This window comes from Typopeltis vanoorti, chromosome 2 (genome assembly GCF_054136105.1).
Source record: "Typopeltis vanoorti isolate ZY-2024b chromosome 2, IOZ_Tvanoo_1.0, whole genome shotgun sequence".
Lineage (NCBI taxonomy): Eukaryota > Metazoa > Arthropoda > Arachnida > Uropygi > Thelyphonidae > Typopeltis > Typopeltis vanoorti.
In genome coordinates, this window is record NC_143550.1 from 126,933,587 (window position 1) to 126,947,834 (window position 14,248).

At 35.2% G+C, this 14,248-nt stretch overlaps 1 protein-coding gene across 6 annotated transcripts in view; it reads right to left on the bottom strand.

Moving 5' to 3' along the window:
- Positions 1-14,248, bottom strand: part of LOC150109418 (basement membrane-specific heparan sulfate proteoglycan core protein-like) — a 1,783,738-nt gene that overhangs the window by 1,248,544 nt on the left and 520,946 nt on the right. For 5 of the 6 annotated variants that reach the window (XM_090413063.1, XM_090413041.1, XM_090413033.1 and 2 more), the window contains one exon: positions 8,808-8,921. The exons of the other annotated variant lie outside the window; for it this stretch is intronic. In XM_090413063.1, coding sequence (XP_090269189.1) covers positions 8,808-8,921 — 114 coding nt within the window. The remainder of the gene's footprint in view (positions 1-8,807; positions 8,922-14,248) is intronic. 6 annotated transcript variants of the gene reach the window in all.

Below are 14,248 nucleotides of genomic sequence, written 5' to 3' on the forward strand. Positions count from 1 at the left end.
TCTCACCGACCCAAATTGCTAACAAAATTAAAATGAATTTTAATTTAAGTTAAAATTTATTTGAACTCTAAAGTTTAAAAAATTCTTACATTTTACAAGTTACTAAATTCTTAGTAACATCTTTACAGAATAACAGAAAATAAATTAAATTACATAAATATACTTGAAATTTTTTTAATTAAAATTTCAAGGTTTTTGATTTCATATTCACAAAATTAGAAATAATGCACTTAACGTTTAATTCCGCACATAAATCATATTCAATAGCTATTAACGCCAAACTAACAAGTCTTTTTTGTGACATACTTGTTCTTAAGTAGGTTTTAATCAATTCAACATGGAAAAGGAATGTTCACCGCTCGCTACACTAACACATATATCATATTCAATAGCTATTAACGCCAAACTAACAAGCCTTTTTTGTGACATACTTGTTCTTAAGTAGGTTTTAATCAATTTCAACATGGAAAAGGAACGTTTACCGCTCGCTACACTAACATGTAAGGTTAATAGTATTCTTAAAGCAATTGAAAAGTTAGGGAAAGATAAATTATTGGACACGATAAAATTAAGAATATCGAAAGGGCTTTTGAATATTTAAATTATCCTTCCGAAAAATATCCCGGAAAGAACATAACTCATCACATAGTTCTATTGCATTTACATCTTTATTGTCGCAGTCCTGCAAGAGAATTTCTAAATCGCCACAATTTTTTCGTAAATCTTTGTTATTAATTTGTAGTAATCTATACAAGAAATTGAAATTATCATAATATGTTTTTAGTTGTTCAAAACATACTATTAACGAACACATTGCAACGTCTATAAGTGTATAAAATACATTCACTCTAAATTTATCTTCTGGCGATTGTGGCGTTTCGTCATGATGCTCGTAGTCAAATTGTCGTGTCTTCTTTCGTCGTCGAACTTCTGTACCAGTTTTTAATTCTTGTTCTCCATTCACCTCTTCACTCAGTTCTTTTGCCGTTTTTAGAACTTCTTTAAAATTTGTATCTGATCAATACTCTTGTAAGAATATTTTTAAGTTTTTGATAGATTCTAAAGCAAGTGTAATGTTCATATTTTTGTCTTTTACTCACAGGGTTTATTCTGTTAAGTAAATCATGCCAAATTATAAGAGCAAATAAATTTGTAGTCCTTTATTGTAGCACATAATGTTTGTGCTTCATGCTGAGTTTCTTTATTAAAATTTTCATAATTTAAAATTTCAAAAAGTGCATCATAAATTTCTCCTAACTGATATCGTAAAGGGCGGATTGCATTAATTTTACTTTCCCATCGCATTTCTGATGACTGTTTCAATGTTAGTTTTTTTATGAACTTTAAAAGGATTGCCCAACGTTTGCAAGAGAATGAAAAGAAATTTTATATTTCTTGAATAATTGCAAAGAAACTAATTGTATCTGCATTCACTTTGGCTGAATCGTTAATGATTAAATTTAGAGTATGAGCAGCACATGGCACGTAAAATGCTCAAGGATTTTTGTTCAAAAGCAAATTTTGGAGCCCATATTTTTTCCCTTTCATATTTGCCCCATTTTCATACCCTTGATCTCGCATGTCTTCAATGGTAATGTCCCATTTTTCCAGTTGTTCCATTATTGTTGCACATAAACCACGTCCGTTCGAATCTGATATATCTGCAAAACCTAAAACATTTTCCCTGATCTTGACAATTCCATTGTCACAGGAAACAAAGCGAATAATAATGGTCATTTGTTCTGTTTTACTTGCATCAGGTGTGCAGTCTAAAATTATGGAATAATATTTAGATTTTCGAATTTATAATAAAATTGTATCCCTGATTGCGTTACTCAAAGTTTCGAATATTTTATTTTGGCTGTCTTTACTCAAATAGTGTACCCTATTGTATTCGTTGTAGGGCCCTTTCAACATGAGTTTCCATAACGGGAATCAAACATAGCAAACAGTTTGACTAATTTTAAAAAATATTGCCGTTACTCCTTTCATATAATTTATCAGATGATCCGTGAAAATCTAAATTTCAACTACCAAGGAATTTTATAATTTCAATCAAGCCTTCTAAAAAACACTCGTCCAATGTTTCTTTTCCATTTCATACATGCTTTGAGTCTGGCAATCAATAGTAGTTTTGTTTTTTTTTAATTTTTATCAAGTTTCTTCCATTTTAAGAAATTTTTCATGTGAGTTAAACTAGTCTCTTGTCTATGTAAAGTTGTACTTACATTTCTCCAATCGTTATAACCTTCTACAAGACTCAGTAGGTGATTCAGTTGATTTAGTAGGTGCGACAAGTTTGCAACAAAAGCAAAAAACAGAATTTAAAGTTTCGGAATAAATGAGCCATGTTCTTGGCACGAGCTCCCGTTTTCCATTTTTCTATTATAATACGCGTCACCAAATTTACGATCATACGTATCTCTGGGATATATTATATTTTTCTTTTGAACAGGCCCCATTTCAATTAAAACAGTTTGTAATTTTTCATCAATATTTCCCCATTCACCTGGATCTTCTAAATTTACAGAGACTAGCAATGTGTTAGTTTCGTGGTGAACTAAAACTAAATCTTGTTGTAGTTGACTAAATCCTAACTATTTTTCACTTAAATCATGTTCAGTTATCTTATTCAATAGTTGCAATAGTACTTTCATGAAAACTGGAAGATGTGCACGGTTCTTCAACTCTGATTTCTGATGTATCGAGTTGGTTACAATCTGCATCAGAATATTTTAATATTTTAACAAATCTATTAATAGCCCCAGTTTGTTTCTTAATATCTGCTTCTTTTGCAGCATGACGCTTGCAATTTTGTGCACCGAATAACTTTTTTTTTTTAATTTTTGATTCCATTTCTATTTTATACCCACAAGAAATTATTACACAACACAGAGACGAAATAATAGTTGGCACTGCACTACTGTCAATAGCCTACTGAAAGGCGTACCATATGACTGGTTAACTATAAACAAATATTTTGTACGAAAATTGTTTCTGCGCATAAAAACCATTCATCGTTTCACTTTAGATAGATTGCAGTAGACACAACATTCTGCAGGCAAGCATTTAGCCTGCTTTAGCTGCAAATTGTAAACAGCCAGCTGATCAAAGAGGCAGCAATATACATTTTTTTTTAATTTTTATTCAGTGTATCCGGTCTTATTTATTTTAATATTGATCATTCTAAGAATTTTTTGTTTTTATGATAAAAATTTTGTTTCTTAAAAATTAACTTATGAACCACTCCTTGGCAACGGCGCCCTCATCGTAGTGGCGCCCGCATGCCCGCCTTCCACCGGCCCTGCAAATACCAGAAGTATCAGAAACAATGAAAATTAAATGGTTGCATCGATTGAGATCGTTCACCTAAAAATTGTTGGAATAAATGAGACATGGTTGGATGAGGATGTCAACATGACAAGCATAGAGATGGAAGAGTATGATGTATTTAGTGAAGATAGAGTAAAGAGGGAAGTGCAGTGCTATTGATGATAGAAAAAGACTCATGTCCATACAAGGTAGAGATGGAATTATGTTAGTTTTATTTCATTATATAGTCTCAGCTAATGAAACAAGAACAGTAAATCACAGTCTCAAAAATTATTTTAAGTCAACTGACAATTTTAATATTATTATCATCATCATCCCAAGATCCTATGGAGTCACAAACTCATCAAGAAAGGCCCTTTTGTCATACATACAACTCATCATACTCTTCTTTAAACACATTCAAATTCTTTGCACATACCATTCTCTCAGGCAATGCATTCCAATTATTCACACCTTATCATGCAACACACCTCTAACTCCTCTGCTCCCACCCTCCTTACATATCTTCCAGGGATGACCTCTTGTTCTCCCCAATCTCCAACCATTTTAGAAAAACTTCTTCAAAGTGAATCCTATAACAACCCCTTACTGACTTGTATGTCTCTATCATATCACACCTCTTCCTCCTATCCTCTAGACCCACGTTTCCCAAACTATGTTCCGCAGAAGATGAATAAGTGTTCCATGAGAAATTATCAAAATTAATATGAACCTGTAATGGTTTTCAATGCTGCGACAAGTTAAAACATAAAGGTCAAAATCGGTCTGGGTAGTGACCTTCCTCATAATGCAAAACAGTAATACATCTCCTAGGAACTGCGTTTTATATTATGAGAAAATATTAAGGGTAGTGATGGATCTTGCTCCACCTTTGCTCCGAGTTGCCCTAGTGCTGTACTACCAGGTGTTGACTTACGCTTGGACTCGCCAAAAATTCTTCAGCATGAAACACTTAGATTTCAATCTCCGAGTTTCTTATCTGGCTTTAAAATAATGACGGATTTATTATCCCCTTAACTTAATTTATGTCGCCAGAAAAAAATAGCCTCTTGGCTCTTTATTGAAGCTAAAACATGTTTGAAAATCAGGAACTCCTCACTTTGTGTGTGTGGATTGTGCTATTAAGGCCAGTGCATGCTGGCCTTGACTCAGCTGCTGGCTGACAGCAGCTTGCAGTTATCGACACCTCCAAGCATGAATGAAGTACAGAGGTATCTATTCTAGGAAACCTGTGGTCACAAGCAAGGTCAATGCGATGCAACCCGACACACTTGTAGTGTACGCTGTCGCATTTTTGCAATGCGATACAGCCTGCTGTGGCAATAGTGCGAGCTTAGCTTTAGATTAAATACGAGACGGATGATACTCTAATCAAGGTGTTCCATTAAAATTTCAGAATTTGTGAAGTATTTTGTCATAGGAAAAGTTTGAGAAACCCTGCTCTAGACTCTACAAATTGCATTGTCTAAACCTTTCCTCATATTCAACATTCCAGAGGTCAAAAACCATTTTGGTCCATTGCCTCTGGACCCACTCCAACAGCTATTCATCCTTTTGAAAAGCAGGTGACCAATACGTGCACAGTATTCCATATGTGGCCAAATAAAAGTCTTATACAATGGAACCGGATTCTACTTCTACAAGTCAATGTTCCCTGCTTTGTTGTCCTTACAATTTTGGCAATATGTCCTCTAAATTTAGGATCCTTATCAACCATCACCCCAAGATCTCTTATTTCCTCAACCTCAACCAATGTAGATATCTATGCCAAGAGTAAATTCTACATCCCATCTTTGTTTTCCAAAATTTAAAACATTCCATTTTGCCACATTGAACTGCCATCCCCCATTCCAGTGCCCATTCAACTCAGTCTTGTAAGGCCACAATATCTGTTCCACTCTTCATAGTTTGTTCCAACTTTGCATCATCTGCAAAAAATTGAAGATCCCCATTCAAATCTTGCCCAATATCATAAACATACAGCAATGGCCCTAAAACAGAACCCTGAGCACACCACTAGTGACTTTCCTCTTACGGGATCTACTCCCCCATACACAACTTGCTGTTATCTATCAGACAGCCAATCTCCAATCCAATGCACTAGTCTAATATTCAACCCACTCCGCCCTAGCTTGATTATCAACTTGATATGCAGTAATCTATCAAAAGCCTTTGAAAATTCAAAGTATTATAGTGTGTATCCATCTCCCACATCGAATGCTCCTGTCACCTTATTATAATAAGTAAGTAAATTACTAAAACATGACCCTCTTTTAGCAAATCTGTGTTGTCCATTAAAGATAATGCCATTCTTGTCAACACAATTCTGGATTCTGATACTCAGTCTTTCCAACGCTTTAACCACAACAACTGACACATTGGCCTATAATTTGATGCTTGACTTCTGTCACCTCCTTTATGAAATGTTCTTGCCTTCCTTCCACTCCTCTGGAACATGCCCAATATAAGACACATTAAATATTTCTAATATGTCAAGGCAGATGTCAACTCCCTAGCACATTTCTTCAGAATACACGGTGATATATCATTAAGTCCCACAGCCTTATTAATATCAAGTTTACTTAATTCATCGCGAAGTCAGTCTTCCCTCCTCCTCATCCACTGATCTCAAACTCTCCATGATGTCACATTTACAAAGGTGAAAGAACTTTATGAACTGCTCATTAAATATCTCAACTATATCCTCTGCAGGAGTTGTCCATATATATTATTTTCTCCAATCAATGCCATCCTACCATAATAATTCTTATTTTTGCTAGTTATATATCAAAAGAACTTGGCTTCATTAGCAAACTGCTGCTCATATTGTACTTTTGCAACCCTTAAATGAGTCGCACTCCTTTCTCGTTATTTGTATTCCTCATGGAATTATTTATTACCACTCCTTTTATGTTGCCTCCATAATGCTTTTTTTTCTGTATCACATGCTTAATCTCTTCATTCATCCATTTCCCACCCACCTTATTTAATCTTCGGACCTAAGAAATACATAATTTAATAGTTATGAACTTTTCATAATCACCAGCCTTGTAGTTCTACATGTACCCTTTCCACATAAAAGTCCTCAGATGGTTGGCAACCACCCAGCTAATCACCGCCACCAACTAGAGGATGATTTTACACCTCAAAACAACATCCTTGAATGAGATGATCAAATCTAAGACCCTCAATCATCATGTTGCCTCAAAAATGCAAGAAACTCATTTTCTTTACTTCCAGTTGCTATCTCATCCTCCCAGTCTATATTGCAATAAATAAGATCACTCTTTTATTATTTGCTGGATGAATAGATTATACATTTCATGGTCACTACCATTCACATTACCAGGCCTATAACAACAGCCGACTAAGTATTTCATTATATTTACTTCTATCTCACAACCATACTGCCTCAAAACCACTGGCAATATTTCTCTCTTGCATCTCTACCTCATATCATCAGTAGCAGTCCACCTTGCTTTTTATTCTTTCTATTTTCATGAAATACAACATACCACCCTTCCATCTCTATACCTGTCAGGATGTCATCTCCATTTAACAATGTCTCACTTATTCCAACAATTTTTGGTGAATAAACTCAATCAATGCAACCATTTCAATTCCCTCATTTCTGATACTTTTAGCATTCGTCTACAAACATAACAGCTCATTCCTGGATGTATAACAAGTTTCGCTGGTACCACTTATTAGATTCGACTTCACTATACTTTTCTCAAGCCATTTCTTTTTCTCCTTACTCGTTCCAGAATCTTCTTCATATCCGACTGTTTTCTCTACATCCCAGTCATCCACTTCCCTTTTCGTCTACACACACTCACATTCTCTTGAAGCATCAACCTTTCTCATGTTGTGTTCCCCTGTCGACCCAGAGTTTCCCCATCTTTCTGTTTGTCTTGCACACTTGTCATCTCATTCTCTACAATCATGCTACCCACTTCATTCATTAGCACCAGTCCATCTCTCCTTTCTTATTCTCCTACTCTTTCCCATCACTTCTTACTTGCTCTGATTCATTCTCTGCACTCATTACTCTTCCTTCCAGCAGTCTGTGCAAATGACTGCTGCTGGAAGGGAGACTAAGAGAAGAGTCAATTCTTCCTTCAAGCTCATTCCAATGCAGTTTCTTGCCTAACAAACTGAACTGAGTTTGAAGAATTTGCTTTCTCTTCACACATTTCTGCTAACTCATCATTAATAATTATTGCTCTCTATCTCATCTCCTCACTGTACCTGGGCAACACACCAACTACCTTTCCTATCACACTGTTATCTTTTATCCTTCTCAACACCCTCCTGATACTCAATCTTACATTCTCCTTGTGCCCTGTCAAGTTATTTTTCCTTACTTAGTTTGCTCACTTAGTCCTCATATCTAACAACTCAATCACTATTTGTCTTACCTCCAGTAAAAAAATCTTGTGCATCTTCTTGTTTACCACACCTCTAATAATGAATCCCATACAATGCAACTCTCATGTCTTTCGTTACACCTTTCAAACTGATATCATACATTTTCACTCTTCCATACATCTCAAATTCTTTTAATTTTGCTCTGCATCATTTTATCTCTTGCTTCATCTTCACCAATTGAGCTTTCAAATCTTGTGCCCTTCTTTTGCAATCATTCACTCTCGCTATTTTATTGCCAGTAACATACACTTGTTCGTTGTCAATCCCACTCATCACCTTACCGTTAACTGCATTCTGTTCTTCAACGTCATTATTGACGACTTTATCATTAATTTCACTTTTTTAAAATTTTTTTTTTTATGATCACCCACTTTATCATTAATTGAACTTTTTTCCATGTTATCGTTTCCACATATTCTCTGAACTTTCACAAAATCTTCAATTGCTGTGTCAGTTATGATGACATGTTCCCTACTTGTATTTAAACTATTTAAACTCATATTTAAGGAAGCCTCATTGTCCATCAGAATATCACATTTCAACATACCGATACTCGTTCTTTTCTCCTATTCAGCCTCTTCACATCAACATGCCTAAATACTAATTACATTCATGGCACCCAACCATTTTTTCATAATCTATACTGTCTACCTTTGTTTCACACAAACTTATGCAATAATTTGCCTTTCGCTGCCATGTTGTATCAATGTACTGAATTTACCACAACTCTTACACATAAACACACACTTATTTACAATTAATTAGCCAAAAAAAAAAAAAAATCTGAACAATAAGCCTTCTTTACACAAACTTCCAGCAAAATACAACCTGGCCATGAATTAAACATGCATGTCTCTCCTATTTTGGCAACATGAACCAATCCTAACTCTTATTTACTTAAAAATTCTTAAGCTTCCCTTATATCTATATTGATAGCACAAGATACTTAAATATTTTATTTAAAAAAAAAAAAAAAACTTTTTTACTGGGTTCTGAGCATAATGAAGTCATTTTAAAATAACTGAATTTTGCTACCTACTTACCACAGTTTACTTCATCAATACCCTCTGAGCAATCTATCTTTCCGTCACATTGTTTGCTACTGTCTAGACATGTTCCATCACGACACACTATATCACTAGGTAGACACTCTATCTCTAAAATATGAAACAACAGTCTTAACATTAAAAAAAAAAATACATTGCATCCTTTAATCTAAAAAATTTAGTGCAAATCCAGCAGAACAGGATTACTTTTTTTTATTCTTTTAAGAATTCACCAAAAAGCAGAAGAAAGATAACTGATAATTTTCTTTAGACCAACTTTTAAATGGAATGAGTTAATCATATATCATTAAATGAAAAATGGTATAACATACCACTATTATAGCACCCTGCATGGAGTTGGCAGACTCATTGTGGGAGGTTCATTCACCTGACAACATATTTCTCATATCAAATCTTAAAATCCTTAACACGCTTTGCATTAACAACATATTCTGGTAATGCATTTCATTCACTGATAATTCCCCATGTAAAAATTCTACTCCCCACACCCTTCTACACCACAATCTTACACAACTTCCAGGGATGACCTCTGGTTTTTCCCCTTTTGCCTTCTACTCATTTTATAATCCCATCTAGATTAATCCGATAAAATCCACTCACTATCTTTCCTATCCACCAAACTCTGCGATCCAGATTTTTTCAAACTCTCTCTCCATACCCAGCAGTCCAAAGTCATAATATTGTCTTAGTCACTTGTCTCAGGACCCTCTTCAAATTCTCCACATCACACTGAAAACTAGGTGACCAGATTTGAGCACAATAGCCCAAGTGTGGCCTGACCAGCATCTTATACAGTGGCACAACCACTTCCTTATCCATACATGTTACAGTACTTCTTATCATAGCAGCACTACGATGTGCAGCCCTTTGCAACACACCTTGTAAACTTCAGTCTACTGTCGACCATCACTCTGAAATCTCTAATCTCATCCACTTTCTGTGGTATGGCACCATCATATAGTACACAGCCTTATATTTCTGCATTCAAAAATGCAACACCTTCTACTTATTGATATTAAAAACTACAACCCCCTACTCTTTTGTCCAAGTAAAAAGTCTATCCAAATCTTCCTGAAAGGAATTAACATCAGCAATGCTACTTATAATTCTTCCCAACTTTGCATTATCTGCAAACAATTGAATATCCCCAGTCAGCCCACATGATATATCATTTACAAACAAGTTAAATAGCATGGACCCTGGTTCATACCACTCATTATCTTCCTTTTTTGAGACACTACTCCATCATACACAACCTGATGGTATCATACAGACAAATTGGCCCTTCAGAACACACACAATATACAGACAAAAAATACTAGTTGTGGTGATGGAGGTGGGCGGTGGATGGCGTTGATGGAGATGATTCGTGGTGGAGGTTCGGTGTAGTGGTCGAGATAGTTGTAGGTGTCCTCCCGCGATGAGTCTTTGGACTCCTTGGAGGTGTCACGAATAATAATAATAATAATAAATACAGAGAGTCACTCTCCTATCCATCTAACTAATATACTTACTATCTATTCTCATTCTCTGCAGCTTGTACACTAACTTATGTGGTAATCTATCAAAAACTTTTGAAAATCCTAGATTATCACTGTATATAATTTATACATGTATATGATTGCTAAAACAAGAGCTACTCTTCACAAATCCATTCTATTCATCATAAAGAATGCAATGTCCATCAACCCAATCCTATATTCTATTCCTAACCAATCTCTCCAACACCTTGACCACAACTGAAGTTATACAGACTAGTCTATAACTATAAATTTTTGTCCTAGAACCATACTTGTGAAGTGATACTATTTTGCCTTCTTTGCACTCCTTAGAAACCCTACCTACTGCAAGTCTTTCATTAAATAACAAGGTCAAGGGCTCAGCCAACTGTGGTGCACATTGCTTAAGAATTTGTGGTGATATGTCATCCATTCTCACAGCATTATGAACATCTAATTCAATCAACACTTAATACACCTCATTCTTTTACTTCCAATTCTCCTAATACCTGCCTCCCTTCTATATATTGCACAGCATCATTTACACCAGTATGATATACACTGATAGTGTTTGTTCAATAATTCCCCTATATCCTTTGTGACTGATATTCTGCTACCATGACTATCCACCATAGTCAACCTGCCATAATTATTCTTCCTCTTCTTGCCACATTCGCTGCCACGCTCCTCAAATATAGTTCGTTCCCACACGGCAAGCCCTTTTTGCATCTTCAAGGTCATTACGAGTAATATCGTAGCCAGCTTATCAGACAGAATTTTGTTTCATACGCCAACTACGAGTAATCTCGTATTGATGAGTCAATGGTGTTGTGGCGCGATAGACTGGCGTTTCGGCAATACATAAAAAACAAAAAACATAAATATGGCGCAAAATTCTATGAACTATGCGAATTGAATGGAATGGTGATTAAAAATAAAAATTTATACAGGAAAATCAGAATCCTCTTTAGCGAAAATGGGTCACACATATGATATTGTATTCCACTTCATGGAAGAATATTTAGACAGGGGTTATGTATTGCACATGGACAATTTTTATAATTCTATAGCTCTGATGGAATCGCTTACCGACAGAAAATTGTACGTGTGTGGAACGCTGATAAATAATAGGAAAAACAATCCACCAGATGTTATTCAGAAGAAACTAAAGAAAGGGGAATTTGCTGGCAAATAAAAGGTCTTGTTGTAGTCAGCAAATGGAAGGATAAGAGGGAAATTCTTTCCATTTCAAATATGCACAAATTTGAAATGGTTGAAATGCAAAATCTGAATGGTAAATTTCAATTAAAACCAAACATCGTTAGGGATTATAATTTGGGGATGTCAGACACCAATCTTTCTGATCAAATGCTTTCTTACTATTCCACCTTACGAAAGACAATTAGATGGCTAAAGAAATTGGCAATACGCATTTTTGAGGTATACATTTAAAATGCGCATAAATTTTATAACATGATTACTGGAAATGCAATGACTCCGTTAAAATTTAGAGATCAATTTATCTCAGTTTTCGTTGGAATGGATGCATCAGTGAATATCAGGAGGAATTTTCCTCCTGATATTCACTGATGGAGGAATTATCGGGATTTTCATTATTTGGAAATTATACCACCAAAAGAAAAAAGAATCGCCCGACAAAGCCATGCCGTGTGTGTACACGAAATACCTTATTATTGCCCTGTTTGCCAGGAAAATCCACCATTGTGCGTGGAAAATTGTTTTAAAATGTACCATTCCTAATTTGAATAAATTGTTTTTTTATTTGACTGTTTTTTATTTTTATTGATTTTATTGGTTTTACATTGATTTACAAATTACGTGTTATACTACGGATTAATTCGCGCTTGGCATAGGAGGTTGGTAATCGACATACGAGTATATTCGTAGTCGGCTTCTGAGGCACATATATAATATACTATATTTTAGTTGAAATTATTTCCCTTCTACCAAGCCCCCAGATGTGCTCTCTGCTTTATTCAGAATCCAAGAGTCCAAATTAAGGTAAATATATTAAGGGTTAACTCGTATTTGGCATGGGAGGTCAGTAAATCGACATACGAGTATACTCTTAGTTGGCTTGTGAAGCTCAATGATATAATCACGTAATCACAAGAAAGATATTTATTTAACCAAATATTTCAGTCTGGAAATAGCAGACCATCGTCAGTGGTAACACAAGAACAGTTTAAAAATACAAGCTAGAATACTAACAATAGATCGTTAAAATTATAACACGGCGCGTGATGTTAAATCACTAAGTATGATACAGAATATTTTGAAGTACAAACATGATTGAATTTGCTATTAAAACCTGAAAAGTCTGGATTGGCTCAACACGGGATTGAAACTAACCACAGTATCCTTTGGTCCAAGACTCGCCTCTTACATAGATCCCATTATAGGTTCAAACGTTTGTTCAAGGAAAGCATGGAGGCCTTGCTCCATCGCCCCAACCTAAATCGTAATGACTGTATATCTATATCAAAAATCTGGGAAAGTCTAATCAAGATTACTATTTTATTTTATTTTATTATTTTTTTTTAATAGCAAATTCAATCATGTTTGTACTTCAAAATATTCCGTTTCATACTTGGTGATTTAACATCACGCGGCGTGTTATAATTTTAACGATCTACTGTTAGTATTCTAGCTTGTATTTTTAAACTGTTCTTGTATTACCACTGACGATGATCTGCTATTTCCAGACCGAAATATTTGGTTAAATAAATATCTTTCTTGTGATTACATCATTCAGCCTTATGTCGCAAGTATCCTTGAAACAACAGTTGTGAAGCTCATACACGAACTACGAGTATACTCATAGTTGGCAGCAAACGTGTTAACCTTGGCCTGACCAACAAATCTCCTCTCATACTGCACCTTTTCTTCTTTACCATGCTCATCACCTTTCTAGCCTGCACTTTATACTCTTCATGGATCTGATCACCACCAACTGTCTTGTACCTCCTCCATAACATTTTCTTTTGCAGCACAGCTTGCTTGATTTCACTGTTCATCCATTTCATTCTTACTCTATTTACTCACTTAACCATTGGTATGCAGTTATATATTTTGTCAGATACTACCTTGTGAGTTTCCATCCACCTTTTCTGTTCAGCTGATCTACCCAATGTACTGATGCTAAATGTCTATAGAGCTTCCTATAATCATTTGCTTTATACTTCTGCATATATCCATTTTTGGCAGTAACCTTTCTTGTTTCATCACTTCCCAAACAAGCACCTCACTATCGCTCTCGGCAACTGGCAGCAGTGTCAACTCCACATTAACAACTACAACTGAAGTTATCACCAAATCCAAAACATTAAAGCAACTAATTGCTTCAGTCAAATGCAGCTTAAGATATTCATCTCTAAAATTCAACAAACTCACTCTCCTTGTTCCCACACACTATCTCCTCCTTCCATTCTATATCTATAATTAAAGATATAGTCTATAATTAAAGACTCATCAAGATCACTTTTTACATACCCAACTGATATGCCTAAACATTTACAATCAGTATTCTCTGGCCTATAACATCCTATCAGATATACTAGCTTGTTCATTTCAACTTCGCACCACACAGATTCAAAATGTGTGCTTTCACTATCAATTTGCATACTTTGTCTGCACAATTCCTCTGCAATTATTAACAGTACTCCCCTTCTCTTTTCACATTTCTGTCATTCTGGAAAATGATATCCTTCTATTTCTATTCTCAACATCACATCACATCCTTCTCAGACAACTAAGTTTCACTTATTCCAATTATCTTTGGCTATACTAACTCAATGCAACAAATTCAGCTCTCTTGTTTTGAATACATTTGTGTACAAACATAATCCCCATGTCCTTGAGGCCATTCTACTAGCACTAATATTCTCTATTCTAATT